This window comes from Lissotriton vulgaris, chromosome 12, assembly GCF_964263255.1.
Source record: "Lissotriton vulgaris chromosome 12, aLisVul1.2, whole genome shotgun sequence".
In the NCBI taxonomy this organism is placed as follows: Eukaryota; Metazoa; Chordata; class Amphibia; order Caudata; family Salamandridae; genus Lissotriton; species Lissotriton vulgaris.
Window position 1 is genome coordinate 40,359,337 of NC_141700.1, and position 27,075 is coordinate 40,386,411.

At 42.3% G+C, this 27,075-nt stretch overlaps 1 protein-coding gene across 8 annotated transcripts in view; it reads left to right on the forward strand.

Moving 5' to 3' along the window:
• The window catches only part of ARHGEF18 (Rho/Rac guanine nucleotide exchange factor 18), a 290,711-nt gene that overhangs the window by 244,722 nt on the left and 18,914 nt on the right, over positions 1 to 27,075 (forward strand). For all 8 annotated transcript variants that reach the window (XM_086946962.1, XM_086946969.1, XM_086946963.1 and 5 more), the window contains 11 exons: positions 1,413 to 1,538; positions 4,633 to 4,750; positions 6,123 to 6,371; positions 11,979 to 12,055; positions 16,198 to 16,376; positions 18,665 to 18,744; positions 19,952 to 20,137; positions 23,330 to 23,470; positions 24,690 to 24,814; positions 25,273 to 25,323; positions 26,583 to 26,630. In XM_086946962.1, coding sequence (XP_086803088.1) covers positions 1,413 to 1,538; positions 4,633 to 4,750; positions 6,123 to 6,371; positions 11,979 to 12,055; positions 16,198 to 16,376; positions 18,665 to 18,744; positions 19,952 to 20,137; positions 23,330 to 23,470; positions 24,690 to 24,814; positions 25,273 to 25,323; positions 26,583 to 26,630 — 1,380 coding nt within the window. The remainder of the gene's footprint in view (positions 1 to 1,412; positions 1,539 to 4,632; positions 4,751 to 6,122; positions 6,372 to 11,978; positions 12,056 to 16,197; positions 16,377 to 18,664; positions 18,745 to 19,951; positions 20,138 to 23,329; positions 23,471 to 24,689; positions 24,815 to 25,272; positions 25,324 to 26,582; positions 26,631 to 27,075) is intronic.

Below are 27,075 nucleotides of genomic sequence, written 5' to 3' on the forward strand. Positions count from 1 at the left end.
ATTTTTTAAATAACCGCTCATCAGGGCCTCTGTTCTCGCCAGCATTTTATAAATAACATACATTGTGTGCTAGGCCTGCAGCCCTCTCTATTGATCAATATTCATTCTGTGTGTGTGATACATATATATATCAGCTTTTTGCGTAGATGTTGCCTGCCTCAGCTGTCCATCTGGGTGATTCTGCTGCGTAATTGCTTCTATAGAAAATGTGTTCAAAATTTTTATTTCTTCATTAATGGGTTAGCATGTCATTTGATGTTGGACAAGCAAATGATAATGCTGTCTACGTGTAAAACAGGTCGTCAGATCCAGTCAAGAAACAAAAGCATGGAGGAAGAAGTGTCTGGCTGTGGTGGGAGATTTCTTTCTTTATTTTTGTAGCTTGCACCAGTGACATGCTGTGCAATGCAAAAGTTGTGAATCAAGCAATAACATACATTTGATAGAGGTTGTTGCCCAGGCTTGTTTGACACACAGTGCTCAATACTTGCCGGTACTGAAGGAGCAAGATGCACGTCCCTTGGCGGCAACAGGGCAAAAACCTCAGTAGTATATGATGCAGCGATAGTCGGGCCTTTGGCACGTAAAGCTAACTAGTTAGAAAGTAGTGAGGGTACATATAGCTGTATAACTTAAGCATTTAACATGCATGCATATGCATTTTATTAATGCCTCAGCAAATTATCGGTTAATTTGTAAGGTTTACAATGTAATAAAAGGTGATGGATATGGCTCCTGGTCACAAGCAAACTTCTCAATGAATTTTGGACTTAGTGTTGTATCTTCATGAATGTAGTGGAGGGTGAGGGGGGATAGATGGAAAAAAATAGCACTTACCTGCAGGCCGGCTGGCTGCCGCCTCTCGGTCCTCTTTCACTCCAGGAGCAGCAAGGAAGCACCCAGGCTCCCAGTCTCTCTGAGCCAATCACATCGCTGTCTTACAGCAGCGTTGTGATTGGTCTGAGCGCTGTAGTTTGGTGCTCAGAGAGGGACTGGGGGCCTGGGCATGTTCTCCACCTAGGCTGTATGCCTGGGTGGAGAACATGCCAAGTGCGCATGACTAATTGGCCGGCCCCCAAACATTCATGTGCACTTATGAGTGCCACCACTACTCCAGTGACGTGCTGCCCGGTCTCTAACCAGGTGAGACACAGATGGACAAATAAAATGATGATATTCGTTATCATTTTTTCCCATTTCTCACCTGCTCACAGAGCAGTGGGGCGACTGTCCTCCGCCTCATTTTAAGTGGAGGAGTCGCCCCGGTGTAAACCTAAATAGCTGCTGCTTTGAAAAAATGAACTTATTGGAGAACTCTTTGTTGCAGTACATTTCTTTTTTTATACCAGCAGTGCAGTAACACACCTCTTGCTTTCATTTTAACTCTGTAACCTCCCATTCTTCTTGCTTAGTTTTCCGGTGAAAGCAGAGATCGAATGAAAGAAAAATATGGGGTGTTCTGCAGCCATCACAACGAAGCCGTGAACTCGTACAAGGAGCTGCTACAGCAAAGTAAAAAATTCCAGAATTTGATGAAGGTGAGGCAGTAATGTGGAAAACAGTGCTGCTTTGTGTGGTTTCCTGGTGTGAACAAAGCACAATACATGTTTTTTTAATAAGTGTTTGTGACCACCCTTATACACTTTTGTGTGCACTCCTCTGAAACTCCTCTTACGAGGAGGCGGCACAGGACAGACTAGACTGAAAAATAAGTTATGCAGTACTTTATGACCTCACCTGCTGAGTATTTCCTCGCTTTTCATCCTTGTAAATATTTTTACTTTCATTCGCAAAAAGCTGGCAGATAAAGTTCATGTAGGAGGGCAAACATTTGGGTTTAGGGTTCAAATTCTAAATTCCTGGTGGCAGAATAAGAATGTATATAATATTTCTCCTCCCAAACCCATTGCAACTACAAAAAATAGGTCACTATGGTCAATTTCCAGCTATTGTCTGTATAGGGTTCCAGGTGGGTGCTCCCAGGAGCAGGAGCAGTGTCAGGAAGTGTTAGGTGGCCCTTGAGAATGTAGTTAATACAAGATGCTAACGTTGGTTCACAGGGTAAGAAAAACATGCAGTAGCTCATTGCATCAGATTTGCACACGTTAGTATAGAGCTAAATAATGCTGAAGAAAGCTTGTAATGTTGATGTGAATATGCCCCAAATATCCCATATTTACTGAGGGGGCTTCTAAGATTACCATGGTAGACTATAATGTTCATATGTGCATTATTGTCCTACTTACTGATGTGGAGTATCCACTGTTGTCTTAATATTTGGAGTATTCCTGGAAGTTCTGCGATGTGGAGTTTAGTGCTGTGTGGTCATTTTGAGTTCTGTGAAACTTAAAAGTGCAGAAATCTTTTTTAATATATGGGGCCCTTGATAAAGTTTGTCTTTTGTTTAGTTCTAAGCTGGCCTTAACTTGGTTGTAGACTGAGTTCTCATAAACTCCCCCTCACACGCCATCATTGTTTACCCTGCATCAGAGGTTGAGGGTGAACATAATTTTATGTGAAATCTGCAAACCTCGGCAAGAAATTCCCAGGCAAAGAGAAGCCCCATTTCATACTGTGATAGAACAAGTCGAAGGTCAAAATGTTCCTCTAATATGAGTTCAGAAACAAATTAACTGCCTCATTGAAAAGGACGCTCGGCCCTTTCCCACCATCTTGTGACATGTAATATCATTTATTTATTTTATCATTTTTTATAGCGCAAACATGACCCTTGCAGATATCAGAGCGCTTACACATTTACACTTGTGCTGGAGTGTAATAAAACAAGGGAGTTCAACTTAAAGGAAGTTCTTGTAACAAAACGGTTCTGGTTTTGGGCGAAGAATTAGAACACAGTTGTGTTTCATGTGGAAATAAAACACAGAGGCACTAAATGTACTCAGTCTGATTTGTTTTGCTCTTTGGTGGGGCAATGCAATGTCTGCCACTTGCTGTTGCTTGGCCTGGGCCACAGGGTGGCCCTGAAGGGCATGCAGCAGAGGGTGGCATTCCCACAGCTGCTGGGGCAGCAGAACCTGGACAACATCTTTGGCCTCAGCTAGGTATCGCAATTTGAAACTATGTGACTGAAGGAGCTGCCAGTTTCTTTACAGCTTTTTGTAAATGCGGATTCATGGTGTTCGGACCACCCACTCCTCGCAAAAGAATGACCCGAGAAGCTGTTTCACTGTCTCCCATTGAGAAGGAGACTGAGGCAGTAAGAAACATGAGGCTCAGCGAAACCACAATGCCCAGAAAGGGAGTAGTGCTCCGCAGGGCACAAGATAGAGTTGGGTCACGGTAGTATATAATAATTAATAAACAGCATGGAAACTGAGCAAGCGGTGTATTAGATACAGGGCAAGGCAGGTCTCACAGCGCACCACATGCATCTGCTGCATGCAGTACTGCTTTAACGACTCCGCGCACATTTACCCAGATCAGGCAATGCGCCCTACAGCCACAGTGTGGTCTGGGTGGTATTGTATCAGTGCCAGACACACTAGGACATGACTAGCTACGTGTATGTACCTCAGTGCGCAATATGATTGCAGAGAAAGCCTCTGCGATTAATGTATCTGGTAAGTAATGCACGTTGGGAGCGGGGGGAAGGTACGCGAGCCCACAGTGTAAATATATGCTAAAGCTTGGGCACGTTTGCAGATTAATGTGCATGCATAACTAAGGCTTTTGTCGTAGACTACAACCCACTCCTATGTAGAATATTCCTTTCCAAACATTTGTGGCTCGCATATATTCCTGTAGCATTGCTTCTTTCATCCTTTATGCCCGAGCACAACATGAAATCCGATAGCTCATTGTGGACATTATCCTGCAATTTATCAGCTTTGTAGAAACAAGGTACTATGTGACACAAGATGAAGAAATGACCGAACTTCAGTCCAAAATGTGGATCTGTTGTTAATAATCCGGGTACATTTAAAACTATACTAGATGCTTTGGAAGGGAGGGCTTTCTCAAAGCAGCATGCCTTAAACCACAGTGAGGAGATTCAGGAACCATGGAGATGTGCCACTTTTCAAAGATGCAAGGCCACGGAAATCTAGCACTTACCCAAAACAGTTTTGAACTGAAAGCTCGCTCTGGAATGAAAACAAAAGGCGCGCGGCAAGTCAGTTTCCTGCGCATGTGGTTCTCTGGTAAATGTAATCTAATTGGTAGGTGACTGGAAATAAAATGTTCTGGGCTCTCGGCATACTGTACTCAGTCTAATTAAAGAAATAGCAGGCACTGTAGGGAGAGGCCTCAAAGTAATCAAAAGGCATCAGTATTTATGCACAGCGACCTCCAAGCTGGGCTAGTAGGTTACACTTCACCAAGATCTGGTAACTCCGCCCACTCACAGAACTCCCCAGAATTTGGCGGTGTTTTTTCGGAACTCCGCATAATGACTCCGCAAGGTCTGCCCAGGCCTGGGTGTTGGTTCTACACAATTGTGAATAATGCAGCATTTGCTTGCAAAAAGACTGAATGAAATCCAGAAGTACATTTAAGAACTTTCTAAAGCTGTACACAATGAAATTCTTGAGGGTAGCAGTATTTTATATGCATCTGCGATGTTGGGCACAAACCTATCATTCTTTTACTAACTTTTTACATTCCTCTTTACAGAAAATTGGCAATTCGTCCATTGTTCGGAGGCTTGCAGTCCATGAGTGTATTCTTTTAGTCACACAGCGACTTACAAAATATCCTGTGCTATTGGAGCGCATTATTCAAAATACTGAAGGTGAGATTTAATTGTTTTTGTAAACTGCTTACTAAATGTTGTTTCTACCAGTATTGTCACACAACATGTTTGTATTTCTAATCCCAAGGGTTTTGCTGTCTTGGAAGCTGTTTTACATTTCATTTAGTTTTTCACTTCCTTCCTCAAAGAGCCCTCGCCCTTTATCTTACTGTGCTGCACCTCAACTCCCTCTTCTCAAGATCCATCCTCTTACTATCGACCGGGGAAGGATGAACATCCTCTGGTTGCATTCTGATTAAAGCATAGAGCACTTCACTCTGGCCTTCCGATGATGCCACTTCTGAGCACGTTTCAGTAAACATGGAAAACCAAGGGTACTGAAGTATTTTTAGAAACAAGGCTCCCTTAGCAAGATGGAAAAGTGGTCACCAAGGATGCAATAATAAGCTCCATGAATAGATCTGATGAGCAAAATCTAAAGTATCTATTTTCAACACACAAATTCAACCAAAAAATATACATCGGAATTACCCCCGCCAGAGTAATACAAGAAACAAAAAACAAGTGTAAAAAATGACAAAGCATATGAACACATACAGGCAAAAGAAATCAAGACACTGACTAAAATTTGTATGTAATACTCTATTTTTTGTTTCTTGAAATTACTCTGGCGGGGCTAATTCTCATAAATATTTTTTTGGTTAAATTTATGTGTTTAAAAGAAAAACTTTAGATTTTGTTTATCAGAACTATTCATGGAGCGTATTATTATATCCATGGGGATCACTATATCATCTTTTGCTAAGGGACCCTTGTTCCTAAAAATACTTTTGAGCACGTCCGCATGTGACTGATGTTACTATCACCTCTCAAAATGTTTGGCCATACCTACCGTCTTCATCACCCTGCCAGTTAGGATGGTGCTAACCTAGGAAAAGTGTTTGTTTTTGAATCTTTCCAGGTTTTTGAAAAATTGTTAGGCCTTCTGTACGAACAAGATCTCTGGACTGGAGGTTGGCCGTGTTTTTGCTAGTTTTGATATGTTGCCCATGTTCCTCCAGGATTATATCGGCTTCTGATATATATGGTGATGTCATCTGGGTTTAATGGAGCCTGAGAAGTCATGAAGGGTATCAGAGTTTTAAGTATCTGATTTTATGTAAATGGTGTCCAGAAGTTCCCATTCAAATTAATGCTTGCAAGAACATTTTCCTGAACCATTGAGATTTGAATCCTCTAACAGAGTATATCTAAGAGCCCAAGAAAATTTACATTGCCCTCCTGACCGGACTTCAAGAAGTTGTGCACAAACCGTATACGCCTTTGCCCTCCATATAAGCCTGATTTTATGAGCCATACTGATTTTACTCAAGTTTGAACTTACTCTGTTTCCTTCACCCCCCCCTTACAGCTGGGACAGAAGATTTTGAAGACTTGACCCAGGCTCTGGCTTTAATAAAGGACATCCTTTTTTCAGTCGATGCCACTGTGAATCAGCGTGAGAAAGTACAGCGCCTCAGAGAGATTGTTTTCAAAATGGAATTAAAATCATTTGGGAAGCTAAAGAATGGGCTGATGTTCCGCAAAGATGATATGCTCCGGCGGCAGCTGATACATGATGGTATGCTGTTGTGGAAGACGGCTTCAGGGAGGCTTAAAGGTAAGATTGGCTTCATGGGTCGAATCAGTCAGTATTTCAGCCCATGCCCAATTATGGCTTTAAATGGAGGGGACATCGTGTATACTTTCTTGGGTTCAGCCGAGAATGAGAGGAACAGAAAACACAGACCTTGTTTTGGCAGGTGACATTTGGTGGACCCCCATGGAATGTTGTGTTGCCTAAAGTCTTTTATTCCAAAGAAGCAAGCGCTATTTGCTAGGGATCTGGCACTAGGCAGAAAATCTGCATTTCCTCGCTATCATATGACCACACTCAAATATTATATTTCTTATAGATACATCTGCTGTGTGGATTCCTCACCTTGTGAATATCCCCTTGCGTCAGCAACATTCATGTTTGGCTTTGAAACTGCTAGCTCCTCTTTCCAGTTCACAATACCAGCAACCATGAAATGATGGCAGATGGATTGTAAACCTGGTCCATTGCAAAAACTACCTAATAAAGCCTGAAATTGTATAGAGATGTTATTAACATTGGTCGTTCAGCTCTTCTGAAAGACATGGCTAGATCAGTTTTTCTTGGATCCCTATTTTTAGGTCTCGTGGCGATTACAGTGCGAAAGCGCTGTCTCGCCAGAGACCTATAGTCACCGGCTCAGCTTCCCAGGAGACAAGAGATGGCCACGCGCATCTTCAAGAATCTGATCAGAGTGGGCCGCGCGCGCGTGTGCACATCTCCTGTCTCCTGGGAAGCTCCAACCCACACAGCCACACCTCCCCGTGCTTTCGCGCACGCATGCGCACACACACACGAGCGCACAGAGACACACACGAGCGCACATGCACGCACACATACAGAGACACCCCCCCGCCGCCGCACACATACACACACACACACGGGTGCACACACACATACACATGAGTGCACCAAGACTGCCCCCGTCACCCCTACATGACCCAACCAACGCATTTACCCATCTCAGACGCGTGGACACCGCGGCTCCTTCAGCTTTTACCCCATTCGCTATTGACCGGGGCCCGTGGCTCGTGGCTCCTTCCCGCCTCGGCCACCATGACAGAAATGGTCAGTTATGCAAATAACACCGCCGCCCCCCTCTGGCGGGGCCTCCGTCGATTAATTCGCGGAGGGATCAAACATAAACTTCAGCAAAAACCAGCAGGACGCGGGTTAAAGGGAGAGGGGCGAGTGCGGCTGCTTGTTTCTAAAGCGCTCAGAAATCATAGCGCTTCCGTGTAACACTATTGCGTGTTTAGTTTGCAAAAGAATCCGTGGAAATCGCAACTAGACTTAAATAATGGAAGATGCAAATCCTACATAACAAGAACGTTAATACGAAGTGTTTTACAGTTGGCAAAAGGGTTCAGAAAATTACACGTGTCCCCGTTGTATTCCGATCATGGGCTTGACGGTCGTGGGTTCGAATGCCAGTATCACCCACTCTCTCTGCCGACTTCCGTAAATGACTTGCCTTTAAATATGGAAATAATGACGCGCTGTTTGCAGCTCAAACGGAATAGCGCTCCGAACGGCTGTATGCAGCGCTATAAAAGACAAGTTATTGTTCAGACTCGTAGTAAACCATTCCATTCGCCGTGATGATTTCTGCACGTCGATATCTCACATTGCCAGGGAACTTTCCAGGCACTAAGCATAGTGGATAAATGAAAACATCTGTATACTGCCCTGAGAGGAAACGATCTCTATGTTCTATTCATTGGAGCGACTGCGGGTTAATAGGTGTGACGTCGTTAATACGGCACTCAGTTCATTTAGACATGTTGGTGCCAAAAGCTTTGTGCACTAGCGCCTCGGGAATATTGCAATCTAGCGCTCAACGCGGCCGGACAGCTTTGTTTCATCCTCTCGAGCACAGACCCTATGCACAAACACTGGGGCAACCCTGACACCCAAAAGCTCACTTACGTACATTTGTAGTAAAACCATACATTTTTAAAGTAGTAAACATTTTACTAACTTACATGCACACATCTAATACATTTTGGGGCATATTTACTAACATTACAAGCAACGCAGGGCCGCAAGCAAAGTTGCTGCGCTGCGTGAAACAGAGAAATGTTGGCACATCTACAAAGATATTGTGCATTTCTGCTGCCTCCTAGCGTGGCCTTGCACCAATGCATGCGCCCTTGCACCACACAGAGCCACACACACACAACTACACACAACCACACAACCACACACACAACCACACAACCACACACACAACCACACACACAACCACACACACACACACACAACCACACACACACACACACACACACACACACAACCACACACACACACAACCACACACACACAACCACACACACACAACCACACACACACAACCACACACACACAACCACACACACACACACAACCACACACACAACCACACACACACACAACCACACACACACAACCACACACACACACAACCACACACACACACAACCACACACACACAACCACACACACACAACCACACACAACCACACACACAACCACACACAAACCCCACACACTACCCCCACACACACTACCCCCACACACACACAACCACACACACACTGCCACACACTACCACCACCACACACAGACAACCCCCCCCCACACACACAACCACACACTCCCACACACCCACCCCCCACACACAACCACACACACAACCACAACACACAAACACACAACACACAAACACACCACACACAAACACACCACACACAACCACACACACAACCACACACACCACACGCCCTAGCACCAGCACACACAAAACCACACACACAAAACCACACACACACAACCACACACAACCGCACATACAACCACACACAACCGCACATACAACCACACACACCACACATACAACCACACACACCACACACAAACCACACACAACCACACACACACAACCACGCACACACAACCACACACACACACAACCACACACACAACCACACATACAACCACACATACAACCACACATACAACCACACATACAACCACACATACAACCAACCACACACATACAACCACACACAACCAACCACACACAACCAACCACACACAACCAACCACACACAACCAACCACACACAACCAACCACACACAACCACACACACACAACCACACACACACAACCACACACACACAACCACACACACACAACCACACACACACAACCACACACATACAACCACACACATACAACCACACACATACAACCACACACATACAACCACACACATACAACCACACATACAACCACACACATACAACCACACACATACAACCACACACATACAACCACACACATACAACCACACACATACAACCACACACATACAACCACACACACACAACCACACACACAACCATACACACACACAACCATACACACAACCACACACACAGTCAGTGCACACTTTCAGCAGGCACAGACATCATCAGCCGTCAGTGCACGCTTTCACCAGGCACGAACACCACCAGCCGTCAGTGCACGCTTGCACTGGCACACACCACCAGACGTCAGTGCACGCTTTCACCAGGCATACACACACCAACAGCCGTCAGTGCACGCTTTCACCAGGCCCACACACATCACCAGGCACAGGCACAGACACACCACCAGCCGTCAGTGCACGCTTTTACCAGGCACACACCACCAGCCATCAGTGCTTGCTTCCACCTGGTACACACACCATCAGCCGGCAGTGCACTCTTCCACCAGGCATACACACCATCAGCTATCAGTGCACAATTTCTACAGGCGCACACACCACCAGCCATCAGTGCACACATCAGTTGTTAACGCATCCACAATTAACTATTGTAGCAATCGCAGTATGGCGCACTTTACTTTTAAACATATTCATCTAAAGCGCAGCATGCCACCATTGCTACAAAATAAATACACATTTTTTAGGCCTACAATTTATAGACTTTTGTTGCAATTGGTGTTGCAAAATTTAGCAATGCCAATAGCTCAAACTTAATTAATGCGAGACCTATTGCATTGCAAATGCTTGTTAATTTCTGTGTCTGTTATATCAGGTGAATGGCATGGAGTGACTGTTCCAACCCGCACAATTACCCCAGAAATCAATCAATGAAATTGTCACTAAATCAATACCCCACACGTGATGTTTTCATGGAATGGTGAAAGGTACTTCCCACGGACCTTCCCCACGACTTCTTGGAAATCACAAAAAGACATCCTGTCCTCCTGCCTCACATGGCAGCTGCTGTGCTATGTTTTTCCCAGTGCTGCTCCTCGAAGCCTTTGTTTCACAGAACTTTCTACTCCGGTGTCCTTACACACCACTGCTATTCTTTTGTTGCAAAGTTGTTACATTTCATTGATTGACATGTGGAGCAGCATTTCCCTGCTTCCCATCATAACATGCGGGGACTTTTGCTTTAACCCTTTCGATGCTTATGACGAGCTCAGCTCGTCATGATGCACAGTTGAGCTGTGCTGATGACGAGCTGAGCTCGTCATAAATAAAGCAATAAAGCAATTTCCAGCACACAGCGGGAAAACGCCTAGCAGCCAAGGTGTTAACCATAGACATTGTTTTGTGTAGACCATTGATACTCCAAGTACGGCCCGGAGGGCGCATGCAGCCCTCATGACCTTTCATGCGGCCCCCTGGCCAGCAGCCGCCGCAGTAGCAGCAACAGCAGTTAAATAAACATGCAAGCCTTTATTTAGAAGTTAATTGATGTTAAAGGAAGGAAGTAACAAGGGACTCCTGCACCACTTAACTTTAGTGACACCTTCATTTTTAAAGACAATTTGCAGCAAAACTATAAAAATGTGACGTCTCTTCAAAATGCAAAAATGTATTTAACATGCAGAACCACCTTTTACATTGATACATCAGATTATAACTGTGCATTGAGAAATATTAATTTAAAAGTGATAGTTTTCAAACATGAATTTAGAAACATTAATTTCCACCTCACCCTGACAACAATGTCCATAGTGAACTAAGAGGCGGTTGGGAGGGTCCGGTCGCTATTGTACATGAATAACATTATAGTTTATTAAATCAATGCAGCAGAAGTTTTTGTACAGCAGCATTTTGAAATCATGTATTTCGAGGTCCTCTTATATATGATAAAGAAGAAAAAAGGAGGGAAAATGAAATTAAACTATTGCCTACGAGCACACAATTTGGTAAAAATGGGGAAGCTGTGATTAATCTCATGTATTCTGGTTTTACATTGTTCAGTTCAGCCGCTAGATGTATATCCTTTGCTTACCCTACACCCACCTTACTACCAATCCCTCCTCCAGCTCCCCTCTACCAACCACCACCCTGCTGGCATCAATGCGGCCCTCAGTCACAGCACAGATCAAACTTTTTGGCCACTGGGAAAATGTTTGCGAGTACCCATGGTGTGCGTCTGGAAATTAAATTAAATGCCATAGGACATCTTGCCTTATATCTCCCACTGCAGGCAGTTTCTTCAAGATGATCTTGGCTTTAACTTCCAAATCTGCCAAACAGTAAATAATTCATTTGAAATGGTAACTCTTCAAGTGTTTAAATGGCTTTGATGATTTATGTTTGAGTTTAGTGATGCTCCTGATGCTTTCTGTGCTTGTTTTTCTAGACATTCTTGTTGTTCTGTTGACTGATGTACTTTTGCTGCTGCAGGAGAAGGACCAAAAGTACACCTTCACTTATGTGGTGAGTAGTCGCCTGTAGGAGTTTGTGTTTTTATCTTCCATAGCAGAAGTGCAACTCTTCCTCCTGCGTTGTGTTGGACTGTGGTGGCACTAATGTGTTTTTATTGTACTGTCTTTATTGCAAAAAGAACTCGGTTTGAATGTCTTGGAGGTTTATCTGAATGCTACTATTCTGAGTTCACGTGCCAAACAATATGTTCCAGAGTAATGAGGCCAAGAAATGTTGCCACTGAGAAGACTTCGACCAGTTTTGACCTATGGATCCTGTCTTATACCTGCCAACACTAGAAAACATTTTTCTGTGTTAACTTCCCAAAAAGCTGGTTTTATGTCCTACACTCGTGAACAATTTGACAGATTTTGATTTATGAACCAGCTTCTTTAGATTCCCACTACATTTGCACTTATTTTAAATATTGTTTGAAAATTAACTTCTGCTCTGCATAAATGTGTTCCCTACTTATTTCTTTCCATTGACAGTAGGAAGCACAGAGGGAACTGTTTTCGGCCTGTCACAAAGTACCTCTTGTGGTTTCAGTACCATTGTATGGAGTTCCTGCCATGTTTTTCAATTAGTGACCTTGAACTGACAGGAGCTTCTCTTAGGACTTTCTATACTTTGCTTATTCCTCACCATGTGTACAACTCTGCATACTTTTTCAAAACTGACCATTGCCAAAGGTCTCATCTTCTAAATTGTAATGATAGAGCATATCAAGTAAATTGTGTTATATATGGACTCTTCTGGTGAGTGTCGTCATAGGTCGCCGCTACTGATTGAAGTCTTTGCGCATCTCATCTCCAAATGATGTCATACTTAGTCTCATTCGGTGAATGTCATCACTGTTGGTTTCAGCCAGTAAAAGGTGTCGCCTAGTATATAGTAAAGTGACCGTCATCCATGGAATGATGTCACAATAAGTCTCACCTTTCGAATGATGTCACAGTGAATGTGAGTCATGGAATGATGTCACAAATGCAACAACCACAGTTGATGGACAGAATGCAGAACAATTGGTTTGAAAAGGTCTATAGCTAGTAAACCATTAATTAAATAAACCTAACTTGGTAAATACATTACGAGTTATAATTTATAGCCCACTATGACAAAGACTTTTCACCAACTACATGGATCAGTTTTTTAGTTTTATTCTTCAAAGACACATATTTTTATATCTGATAGTTCTTTTTGTATAAAGTATAAATATAAACTTTTTTTGGTACCAACTGATATGTTTTTCTAATAATTTAGTATTTTTTAAGCATTATATTCAGAATAGTTCATAAAACATATAACATAGACACAATTGAGCATAAAAAGAGACGATGGAAGCAAAGCGGTAGATGGCACACACTACACGTGTTTCGGCTTGGCATCCTTCGTCAGGTGACCCGTCTTTTGCACTATAATTTAAAAACATTGGTGAAAGTCAAATATATAGAACAAGAAAAAGAACATATAGTGGGCATAAACTTTATCTATTTCACATTTTTATGTATCTTGATATAAAACAATTTATGGTGATGAGCTGTTTGAGAAACATAATATATAATAGTATCACATGTCCATGTCTTATGGTATAATATATATATAGCCACATTTAATTCAGTATGTACAGCATAGATTCATTTCATTGACTAAGACGAAGAGAATTAAGAACCATGACTTCATATGTTATTGACCTTATAGATACAGTCTTTGTGCAAGTATATTATCTATATAGGTAGATGCACAAAAGACCTTCATCTGCTTCATCTGGACTGATATTACATATTCCATATGACATATATCTCATTTTTATCATTCATTTTTCAGTATTTTATCAACAATTATTTGTTTAACCAATAAAGGCCTTAATCTCCTTCATCTGGTTTCCAATTATTAGACCTATTCCATTTAACATATATCTCATTTTCATCGTTCGTGTTTCAGTGTTATTTCAACAATTGTATACTCGAGAAAATGCATACAGCGAAAGAGTGATATATACTCTGTAAAGTAACCATTTCAGGATAATTCTGTTTGGATGAAAACATATACCCATCATTCCATCTTCACTAGTAACTAGTTATGCTATGGTGTAAATATAGTACAGCATTAACGTACTTACATGAAATGCTCAAGATGAGAGGAAAAACTGGCTTAAAAACATATATTTCTTCGGAGCTTCGTGTCCCTGTAGTGTGTGCCATCTACCGCTTTGCTTCCATCGTCTCTTTTGTCTTATGCTCAATTGTGTCTGTTATATGTTTTTATGAAGTATTCTGAATATAATGCTTAAAAAATACTAAATTATTAGAAAAACATATCAGTTTGTACCAAAAAAAGTATATATTTATACTTTATACAAAAAGAACTATCAGATATAAAAAATATGTGTCTTTGAAGAATAAAAACGGATCCATGTAGTTGGTGAAAAGTCTTAGTCATAGTGGGCTATAAAGTATAACTCATAATGTATTTACCAAGTTAGGTTTATTTAATTAATGGTTTACTAGCTACAGACCTTTTCAAACCAGTTAGTTTTCCCTATGTATAACTAGTGCATTCGTATATAGGTGTCCCCTACTTCCCAAACAAGTACTGGGGTGAATGTATGACATTGTTCTGCATTCTGTCCATCAACTGTGGTTTTTGCATTTGTCACCCCGAGTGGGATGGGTATGCTCAGACTTGAGTCCCATGCTCTCCACACCACTGGAGTCAAGCTATCCTGGCTGAAGACGGCTGATAGCCAGAAACCGGTCCTAGGATGCTTGAATCCGGTCCAGGAAAGACATGGCTTGGCAGTTCGGGCTGGACTGTTCCCATGAGGCACAGGGTCAAGGCTGATTTGCATATGGCCATGTCTGAACTGGGGTGGTGTGGAGTGCAAAAAAACGATGGATTTATGCCCAGATCTCTGTACTGGGGCGAATGTATGACATTGTTCTGCATTCTGTCCATCAACTGTGGTTTTTGCATGGAATTATATCACTTCACGCCTCATCAGGTAATGATATGGCAGTAGGTCATATCTGGTGAATGTCGGTTGAATTGGGCCAGTGAAAGAGGTCACCTAGTGAAGAATACGGTGACGATTACTCATTGAATGAAGTAAAAATAACTCTAACCTTGTGAATAATGTCCGAGTAAGCGTTATCCGTTGAATGGTGCCACAGTAATTCTCGTCTATTGATTGATATCACATTGAATGTCATTCGTGGAATAATGCCACAACACGTCTCATCTGGTGAATGAAATTGCAGTAAGTCCTATCCAGTGAAGGATGTCACAGTTGTACACATCGGTCAATTGTGTTACAGTGGGCCTCATCTAAGGAAGATGTCACACTAGTTGTACGTCATTTTGCTTGAAAACCCAAAAAACATCTCCTGACAAAGGGGCATACTAGAGGTATAATTGTTGATACAGCCTTGAGCAATCAAGCCAAGTAGAATGTATTTTCTTTGAACGGCTCCTTAATTGTGTTACCGTTACTCCCGGATAGTGTTTGCAGCTCACTGTGTTTCTTACAGACGTGCTGCATTGGCAGGTAAAACATTTGTAAGGGCTTGCATGAATTAGAGCGGATTAATTAGCAATGGATTTAAGGAATCCTCATTCGGTGAACAGGGAGGGAGCACAGGAGTGAGAGGCACATGGAGAATCTTCAGATGCTTCGCAGTGACCCCAAGTGCGCACTCCACCTCTAGGGAAAGGTTGCATTTACAGCTTCCTGTGTCCTCGTTGACTGGGTATTGGCACTACGGAGGCGTGAATTGACAGGGACGTAGCAGAACATGCATGGCATGCACAGTTTTATTAGTATCAATGTGTTTTTGTTCAGAATCACCCCCACATTTACATTTCTGTGAGGTGCGATGAAGGCCATTAAATGCATTGTATAAATCTGCAGCATAAAATGTTAGACATATTTAATAACGAAAGTCTCATATACTGGTACGGACATTCAGTGGAATCGGAAGGTGTTTTTGTAGCTTCTTTGTAAACGTTAAACAGATTTTGTTGTGCTGCATACAATCCATTTTATTTTTGCAAGTCGAAGCAGACGTACTTCTGATTAGTGTTGCATATTGATGAAAACAAGATTTTCCATGACTTTGGATAGCGACTTACTTGGCTCGCACTTATTTTTTCAGGATTCGAAGACACCTGTGATTTCATTGCAGAAGCTGATCGTGCGAGAGGTGGCCAATGAGGAGAAGGCCATGTTTTTAATTAGTGCCTCATCCGTAGCAGCGGAAATGTATGAAATCTACACCAGCTCCAAAGAGGAGCGGAATCTCTGGATGGGATTGATTCGTGGAGCTGTAGAGAAGTAGGTTTTATGTCCCAGGAATTTTGCTCATGGTGTTGTTTGCACTTTCTTTTTAAACCTTGACTTTCATTTACCAGTTGGAAATTAAATCCAAGGTAATAGAAACCGCAGGCAAATGTTCAGTTCAGTAGGAAGAAAAGCAAGCATTGGAAAAGCAAATTGGTTTGGCTTTAATGTGCCAAAGTTTGTGAAGACAGGCATTCTTCACAATTGCTTTTTGAAGTGTGTTGCATGCATAAATGCTGCTTATCACATGTAAGCCTGCCATATTGGCTTTGCCAGAGTTGGGAAATGGTAGCAAATGAGAAATGTTTTCTGCTTATAAAAGGTAAGAGAAAACAAAATTTGATTTGACAGTGTGGCGATGGAGCTTACTTTCATGTGTGATATAGTCCCATGTGCATTCCAATGGAAACACTTCCTGGAGAGTAGAATGATACACCAAGTATCCAATAGCATGAAGTGAGGGAGTAAAACTCCTCTCTGCGGATCCAAATCTTACTCCGTATTGTTTAAAGAAAAGCTGCACTGTTTATTCAGACCTAAAAACCCTTCTCTTATTTAGAAGCGAGTATAAAGAAATAAACCTCAAAAGGAGTGTTTTTATTTTACAATGCTATAACACCTTTGTATACACTTGTCCTCGGCCCTTGATTGTGGAAGTTCAGCTGCCACTTTATTACATTTCAAGAATGTATTAAAAATGATTTCCACACTCCTGTGACATGAATAAAAACATGCTTGCATTGCAATGAGTGTGTTCATATGTGCAAGTATTCTCAGTCAGCAGCAGTGAACAGAGACTGCCTGGGCGGCCGCAGTCCCCTCACTGTAATATCATGAATAGTTGTCCGCATTCTCCACTTGTCCCCTGGATTCCCCACTGCTCTTCTACATTGGACTGAGGCGCTGGTATGCAGGAGTAACAAGTTGGCGAGTGTCGAGCACATTCAAGACTTATCTGATGCTGACTTTAGGTTATCACATTATTAGGGAGTTGCTGCTGCTAAAATTGAAAGATGCTTATTGCAAGTACACCTGGCATGGCTTTGATTATGGGGTAACTACAATAAAGTAATTAAGCTCCGGCAGGTGGCAGATGTTTTCACAGGGTCTTGTTATCAAGATGCACATATATTTCAATCATTGGAAGAATTCAGGTCACTCAGGATAGAGATATAGGAACTATAACGTAGATGTAAGCAAGGGCAAAATTGGTGGCAGTCTAGTTTGTGCATCGAAAGATGTTTCGAGATGGGCAGAGGAGAGATTCTTTCTTTACCACAATATGTGATATTGCAGATCACTTGAACAGCAGCTTACTGAAAGGTGAATAACCCTGGAGCTCTCTGTAGCTTGTGGTGTCTAAAAAAGTAAAAATAAAGAGAATCACAATTTTACAAACCACCATCAATAATGATGTGGGGGCTCAGACGGAGTTTTTCCTGCCTTGGCCCCACTTACAGAGGTCCTGGAACTCTGTTTGGTTTAAAGTTTTGTTTATACATGTATATACATGTAGTTATTTAACATGAACTGCACTCTTAAGCTAGCATTCATACTAGGGACTAGAGCAAATCTAAAATGAAAACAGATTGTATAAAATAACTAAATAAGTTACTCACAGAAAAAATGAAGGCCCATGTTTATCAACATAATTTACCTTATTTACAGACCAGGAATACCTGTGATACCTCAGGCCTTAAGATCTTCAAAGGTTTCCTAATACAGAAATAGCCACAAGACGCTCTACATAGTACTCAACTGCACAACCCAAAATAACGTAAATGCGCTTGCAAATGATATTTTGACATAGGACCCACTTTGAATGATGATAGCAGGAGAGGCTGGCATTTTTTTTTTATTTACTTTCTAACAAGCACTGATCGTTACTTTTGGCAAAATTTAGCATTCCTTTTAAAAGAACTGTGTGGAACACCGAGAAGCAGGAATTCAGACTGTCCTAGAAGAGTAATAGCTTAAACTGTAAGAAATCAAAGACATTTGCCTTTGTGATGCAAAATACGAAGTAATTCTGAGAGACCAGCGCAGTTGCGCAGATGTACCTCTCGTCCCAAGAATGATGCTGCCTTGTGTTTGCTCATTTTTGGATTGTAGAGGAGTTCTGACAGTCACTGTAGTATTTTCCTTCACAAGTACGCTTGTTAAAAAGTTTGCAAGTTTCAGGTCTAAAATTTTAATTGCGTGATGTTTTATACAAAATAAAAGCAAAAAGTTTTGCAATTTACATCTCTAGTAACTTCATTACCTTTCTGTGTGTTTTATAGGTGTCCGGATGATGAAGTGTCATTCCCTGATGAACGTAGGATAGCAGAGGAACGATTCGCTAAACTGAAAGAATACCAAGGTAGTGTGTTAATAAATGTCGATCAGAACCCAGACTCTACTCCTTTTCACATGTGGCAAACTTTAGCATTTAACTTGTTCTCCAAAGGCGAAATGCGAATTCCTGTTTGCAGCATGTAACTGGTGTATGTTCAATTATTGGCAATGGTTGCATAAGTGAAGCTCCCTTTTCAGTTGTTCAAATATCAGCAAGGGTGCACTGTGCTATGTATTTGTTTGAATGCTTTATTTGCATGTCTGTAGCACATTTTTACCAGTTGTTTGGTCCTGAAGCACTTTCGGAGTTTGGTTGTCCTTTATATGTCTGGGAGCCTTTCTGACCATAATGAGAGGTCTCTTTACACTGTTTTTGGTCGTGTTTCACACTATTTCGCATTGTTGGAAGACACTGGGTAGTAGTTTGTCTCTGTTACACAAGGCTGGCCTATATGTTTAATGATGGAATTGTGTTAAACTATGGCTTGCTACCTCCTTTTGCGGATCCGTTCAGCAAAGTTAAACGATAAGTGTGCCAAAGGGAAAAGTTAGGTAATTCCTTGGCTTTTTAACACTGTTTGTCCTGTCATTCTTTCATTATGTATAATGCTGTTTGAAAGGCCTTAGACCCTTCTCCCAAGATGCGAGAAATCAAAACAGGGAACTTTCTGAGCATAATGTGAAAGTTGGTTAGCTCCCTGTCCCTGTCCCTGGTACGCAGAATGTCTGCTGGGTTTGTGAAAGAGGGGTTGGGGAGAAGCAGAAGGGTTTCAGCCAACCATTAACATCTGAGAGTGTGACCTGTGAGACTTGTGTTTCTGTTACAGGGTGGCAGTCTGTTTCTCTTTGATCTCAGTATTCAGAGTGTTGTCTGATTGCTGGATGTTTCCCAAAGGCAGACAGTTATTGTTGTATGACCCAGTGTGAAGTGCCCTGTCGGAGTGTGTCAGTATTTTGTTGATGCAAATATATTGTTTCCCTGCTTTTATTCAAGGGCCCTCTGTTAGGCTCAGTGTTATCTGCACCCTGTCCCAGTCTTCTGTGTTTTTGTAAATGTTTCCTTTCTCCATGTGCCTGTTTTCCCGCGTGTTTCTACTCTTCGAGTGCCTGTGTTTTGCAAGTGTCCTCCTGTCTCCCTGTTTCTATGTCTGATTTGTTTCATGAGTCAATTCAATGTTTTCTTGTGTTTCTTATTCTCCATTATTTATGCTGTTTTGCTTTTTTTTTTGCAGATCGCTTAAGCCAGAAAGATGACATTATTGCCCAGAATCTCAGTGATAAACTTCAGATCTATTCTGAAATGTCTGAGTTGAATGGGTTTGAAGACTCCACCCAGGGAACACGAGCTCTACTTCTTCGAGGGGAGGCTTCCGAGAGCCTACAAGGAGAGCGGATTCTCAAGTGCGCAGTGACGGAAGGTAGGCCTGTCTGCTGTGTGTTTGTTGCTTCTTTTGTTTTTCGGAAAAGGTGATGGACAGAGTTTCTGAATGATGCAGAATACGCCTACCCAGTCAAGAGATCAGGGCTTGATCCATCACCGTTTTTTAGCTCACTGCACCATCCCAGCTCAGAACCTGGCTATATGCAAATTAGTCTGTTCCTGTCCCAGTGCATGATGGAAACAGGGCAAACCAAACTACCAAGCCAATTCTTATACTGGGAAGGAGACAAGCTTCGGGGGACCAGTTTCTGGCATTTCAGCCGTCGTCGGCCCGGCTTGCTTGAATCCTGATGGTGCAATGAGCAAGGGACTCACGTCTGAGTATACCCTCCCACACTTAGTGTGGATAAAATCAATTTTGGAAAAGGTGATGGACAGAGTTTCTGAATGATGCAGAATACTCCTACCCAGTCAAGAGATCAGGGCTTGATCCATCACCGTTTTTTAGCTCACTGCACCATCCCAGCTCAGAACCTGGCTATATGCAAATTAGTCTGTTCATGTCCCAGTGCATGATGGGAACAGGGCAAACCAAACTACCAAGCCAATTCTTATACTGGGAAGGAGACAAGCTTCGGGGGACAGGTTTCTGGCATTTCAGCCGTCGTCGGCCCGGCTTGCTTGAATCCTGATGGTGCAATGAGCAAGGGACTCACGTCTGAGTATACCCTCCCACACTTAGTGTGGATAAAATCAATTTTGGAAAAGGTGATAGACAGAGTTTCTGAATGATGCAGAATACTCCTACCCAGTCAAGAGATCAGGGCTTGATCCATCACCGTTTTTTAGCTCACTGCACCATCCCAGCTCAGAACCTTGCTATATGCAAATTAGTCTGTTCCTGTCCCAGTGCATGATGGGAACAGGGCAAACCAAACTACCAAGCCAATTCTTATACTGGGAAGGAGACAAGCTTCGGGGGACCGGTTTCTGGCATTTCAGCCGTCGTCGGCCCGGCTTGCTTGAATCCTGATGGTGCAATGAGCAAGGGACTCACGTCTGAGTATACCCTCCCACACTTAGTGTGGATAAAATCAATTTTGGAAAAGGTGATGGACAGAGTTTCTGAATGATGCAGAATACTCCTACCCAGTCAAGAGATCAGGGCTTGATCCATCACCGTTTTTTAGCTCACTGCACCATCCCAGCTCAGAACCTGGCTATATGCAAATTAGTCTGTTCATGTCCCAGTGCATGATGGGAACAGGGCAAACCAAACTACCAAGCCAATTCTTATACTGGGAAGGAGACAAGCTTCGGGGGACAGGTTTCTGGCATTTCAGCCGTCGTCGGCCCGGCTTGCTTGAATCCTGATGGTGCAATGAGCAAGGGACTCACGTCTGAGTATACCCTCCCACACTTAGTGTGGATAAAATCAATTTTGGAAAAGGTGATAGACAGAGTTTCTGAATGATGCAGAATACTCCTACCCAGTCAAGAGATCAGGGCTTGATCCATCACCGTTTTTTAGCTCACTGCACCATCCCAGCTCAGAACCTTGCTATATGCAAATTAGTCTGTTCCTGTCCCAGTGCATGATGGGAACAGGGCAAACCAAACTACCAAGCCAATTCTTATACTGGGAAGGAGACAAGCTTCGGGGGACCGGTTTCTGGCATTTCAGCCGTCGTCGGCCCGGCTTGCTTGAATCCTGATGGTGCAATGAGCAAGGGACTCACGTCTGAGTATACCCTCCCACACTTAGTGTGGATAAAATCAATTTTGGAAAAGGTGATGGACAGAGTTTCTGAATGATGAGGGTATACTCAGACGTGAGTCCCTAGCTCATTGCACCATCAGGATTCAAGCAAGCCGGGCCGACGACGGCTGAAATGCCAGAAACCGGTCCCCGGAAGCTTGTCTCCTTCCCAGTATAAGAATTGGCTTGGTAGTTTGGTTTGCCCTGTTCCCATCATGCACTGGGACAGGAACAGACTAATTTGCATGTAGCCAGGTTCTGAGCTGGGATGGTGCAGTGAGCTAAAAAATGGTGATGGAACAAGCCCTGATCTCTTGACTAGGTAGGAGTATTCTGCATCATTCAGAAACTCTGTCCATCACCTTTTCCAAAATTGATTTTATCCACACTAAGTGTGGGAGGGTATACTCATACGTGAGTCCCTAGCTCATTGCACCATCAGGATTCAAGCAAGCCGGGCCGACGACGGCTGAAATGCCAGAAACCGGTCCCCGGAAGCTTGTCTCCTTCCCAGTATAAGAATTGGCTTGGTAGTTTGGTTTGCCCTGTTCCCATCATGCACTGGGACAGGAACAGACTAATTTGCATGTAGCCAGGTTCTGAGCTGGGATGGTGCAGTGAGCTAAAAAAACGGTGATGGATCAAGCCCTGATCTCTTGACTGGGTAGGAGTATTCTGCATCATTCAGAAACGCTGTCCATCACCTTTTCCAAAATTGTTGCTTCTTTTGTGCCATGTGAATGTTGATGACAGCTGTCATTGGGGCAGGTTTAATGTCCACATACAGATATTCACCCCCCTTCTGGAACACGTTAACCTAATTTGTGTGCTTTGTGTGCTGGTGTAGCGCACGGCAGAAAGAATTTGGTGCTGGTCTCTGCCACCTAACTTGATTTGCTAGTTTGTATTTTATGGGCTATTATTAGGCATTGATATACCTTTTCACAAACTTGATAAATATATATATATTTTTTTTAAGTAAAACAAGCTAAGAAATATTAAATTACAAAAGCACTTTTAAATTGTTTTTTTATATTTTGTTTCATTTTAGATTCTCCAACCCTAACAATAAAGCCCTTTAAAAGTCTTCTCCCCTTGCCCTCCGCCCTTTCTTCTTGCCAGTTTGTCCCACAAGGGAGAAGCAGGCTTCCAATTCCCTGGGCATCTGGCCCTAAAATGTTGTCTTACACATGGAGCTTTCAAACTTTTTTTTGATACGTTGCTAACTTCATCTGATTTTATATACAATCAATGACTGAATGAAAACGACTATTTAAATAAGATGTCTCTTTAAGTTCTTGGACATTTAATAGTATTCTTAGGTTCATCCCGTTCCGCTTACTGATCCAGGAGTTTAATTAGTGTAGGGAATCAGGACTTAAATATGTATTGCAACCAATATTGTAATTTGATGCATATGATGTCTTGCATCCTGATTTTAAAGTGTTTCTCATTTTCTGTTTTTTTAAGTTGAGAATCTCCAGAATCTAATGTTCACGCACTTAGGCAGTTTAACCAATCAAACAGAAGAAAGTTCAGGAAATTCTGGATCGCTGAAGAGAGCGGAAACATTTGGAGGCTACGATAGTCTCCCTTCAACTGGAAGCAGAGGTAAGAGATGGCACCATTGTCACCACTGCAAGTAAAAGCAATTGTTTGCAGCACTGATATTACTGCAAGTAAAGGTAGGAGATGACTGTGTCGCCACCACTGCAAGTAAACATAAGAAATGGCAGCATTGCTGTCACTGCAAGTGAAGGTAAGAGATGACTGCATCTACTAAAGCACGTTAAAGTAAGAGATGGCAACCACGTCACCACAGCAAATAAAGTTTAGATGTAATTGCATTGCTGTCACTACAAGTAAAGGTAAGAGAAGACTGCATCGCTTGTACTGCAAGTCAAGTAAGAGATGACCAAATCTACAATTGCGACTCCTGTTAAGAGATGGCTTTGTTACCACCTTCTGCAAGCAAAGGTAGGAGATGGCAGTTTCACCACCATTGCATGTACAGGTTACAGAACACCGCACCACTACTAGAAGTAAAAGCAAGAGATGAACGTGTCACTCCAACTGCAAGTACATGCTGGAGATGGCAGCACACATGTTGCTTCAGAAGAGAAGCAAGCTGTCAAACAGGTAGAATGATTCTTGCATATCTTGTGCACACTTTTTGTTGCAATATGAAGCGGAGCGTTTCTGGCCAGTGGGCTTATTGCACACTTGGTCACTTTTGCCAGAGATCTGAAGGTGTCTAGTATCAATTATGAACAATTGTTTTTAGCACCTATGATACCATTTCTACACACTTATCAGCCACTGTCCTTTTGTATTTTCATAGATAAAAAAAGTATATGTGGTGCCTAACATTGTTCATCATTCATCACATACCATTATCCAGCCCTCGTCTTTATGTACCCACCCGAATACGCTATTTTGTCCAATATAGCCTGTTCTTTTGCAGTGTACTGCATTTCTTGTGAAAAGGCTCTTTATGCGCACATTACATAAAATTAATAAAAAATCTAATGAATGGATTTTATGGCTAAAGGTATCAAATTGAACATTAAAAACATTGTTACGGCTGCAAGTTGCTATATCAAGACAATATGCCTTCATTCGGAAGCCTTTCCTCTTTTTTGCTTCGTACATGGGTATTTATTTTCCACTGTTGTGTTCTGTTATAGTAATGAATTTGTCATTCAGGCACTGCTTCTGATGTATGAACGACAAACTTCCTTTTCCCAGCCTTTGGCAGTGTTTCTGTGTTGTTCGATTTGTTTGCAAGCCAGCCATATCTGAACCTTCCCAATGTTTGTGCACACTCCAGGTGGCAGTTTCAAGAAGAAAGTCTATGGTGGCGAGCACGGGCCTCGAGAGTCTAGAATCCTGTCTGACACTTCTGAGCCCCAGATTCAAGATCCTTTTGAAGGCACAGAAGGCGATCGCTGTGTGGTATGTTCTGTTGTTGATCATTCTTCTAAGTCTGATATAACACCTGGATCAACTGTGTGCCTAGAAGCATCAAGGCCAGAGTCATAGACGCATTCCTCACAAAATCAGGAACATGCTCCTTTACAGTATCGCCCAGGTTTTCAGTAGATGGCCAGGGGTTCAGCATACCTACTATGTGTTGGCTGAAAGAAGCTTGGATGGGTTTCGAATAAGAATATTACTAATTCCTTATGGAGCTCTCACTTTCTGTTTTAGTAGATCACCTTCATCATTTGGGCTCTGGGATTTTGAATCCTGCCCCTCCCTTGAGGAGACCAGGCTGCTTTCTTCAAGATCTTGTAGGAACTGCAGATTGTATCTTTATTTGTGTGTTAAAGTAGCAATGAATGCAGTAGCAAGTGTATTTTTACTGACCATCAGTAAAAAAGGTAATTATTTTGTTGTTGTTTGCATTTCAGAATGAACCACAGTGCCAGAATAAGAAAATCCACTCGTCGCTGGAGCCAGAGGTAAGGTGACTAAGATGGTGTACCATCATTTCAGCATTGAAATGTGGAATTGACTGAAAGGTCATTTTAATGATGTACTTTTATCACTATAAATGCAGCCATCATGAGAATGTGTTACCACTCGAAGATACATATATTAGTAGTCTTTCTCTGTGTGGTTGGGGTCAATGTTGGCTTCCCTATTTGAATGAAACTAAATCAGGGGCTGGTGGCTCAGTGGACTGTAGGGGCCTGTGTTCAACCTTATGGTCACAGGTTCAAGTCCCAGCAGCTCCAGTAAGCCTTTAACCCTTCTGAGGTTGAAAAATGAGTACTATTGAGTTGGGTGACAAGAAATATCTGTTATTCAGCACAAAGACACCCTTAGGTGAATGTGCGCTTTACTAATATACATTATGTTCTGTTTATCATGTTTAGCTTTTTTGCAACCTACAGAAGTACATAATTCTTTTTTTTCTTCATTATATTCATGTATTTTTTATTTTAGCTTTAAATTGGACACATATTTCCAAAGGGAGATAAATAAATCTATTAAGGCTGGTGAAATTTAGAATTAATATCTTTCATTCCTGTTCGCCCCCTTGCTTTAGTACCATCACGACCCTGGCTGTGGGCTGCAGTTTCAGGGGAGGGTTTTGAATTATGTTTTTTTTAAATATAGATGCAGTCTCTGTAGGAAGTGTATCTTTTTAAAAGCTGAACCGGAATCGCCTTGTCACTGTAGAACTATGCACTCTCTTGAGAACTCTGTGGTAGAGTGCACACCAGACCAGGCAGTGTTTTTAAACCGATTTGAGAAAGAAAGGTCCCGTCAGAGCAAGCATATATTTCAAGGCTTGTGGAAGAAGTGTGGAATCTGCTAGGCGGCGAATCATTTTTTAAAATAACGTGGCGAAGAGCAGGTTCTTGCTGGGCAGTGCTGAAGTGTTTTGTTATTTATTGTATCACCGCTGGCAACTCTGACCTGTTGGAGACCATTTTCTGCTAGATCTTTTGTGTACACATAACAAACATTATGTTTATGCAGGCCTAGAGGGGTGACAAAATATCTCCTCTCGATGCTGTAGACTTAGCTGAAGGTAGTCGCCGTAAGTTCAGGAGTTTAGTCACTTGATCTGACAACTGCCAGCTCAAGTGCATAACTTACAACTGAACATGGTAAATCGTTCTCCATCTAGACCTGTTCACCTTTTCAGAAAGTATTAGAAGAAGTAGAACTATTTGGAAATGATGCATTTGTAACAATTTTGTTTCCTCAGCTGGTACAAAGGATACAGACGTTGACCCAGCTGCTGTTTAGCCTCCAGGTAGGATTTTAGTTAACTGATTACTAACACATCAGGGTGCTGTGCTATAGAGAGAAATCTAAGTTTTCTCTTTGCTACAAGAAGCACAGAATGGAAGAAACATGCAATGCATTAGGTCTCCTTTGTCAGCAAAAACCTGTAGATGCAAAGCTTCTTGCTACTGTGCCAGATGAGAGACTTTGTTGTGCAATTTTTGTACAATTTTGACTCTTACTTTTGGCTATGTGGATCAGGAACCTAATTTGCCCTTCTTTTGGGCACCTTATTACTGGCCGCTGGCCTCTGCAAGTCTATTCTTCTGTATAGGAGTGCCTTTAAAAAAAAGCACACAACCATGGCTGCATTGGTGGTGTTGCAAACATCTCTTTTTTCAAAGGATTATGAAGGGTGACTCCTGAATTACTCCCTATGCAACCCTACAGCTGGCAGTGCATGTCACCAGCGT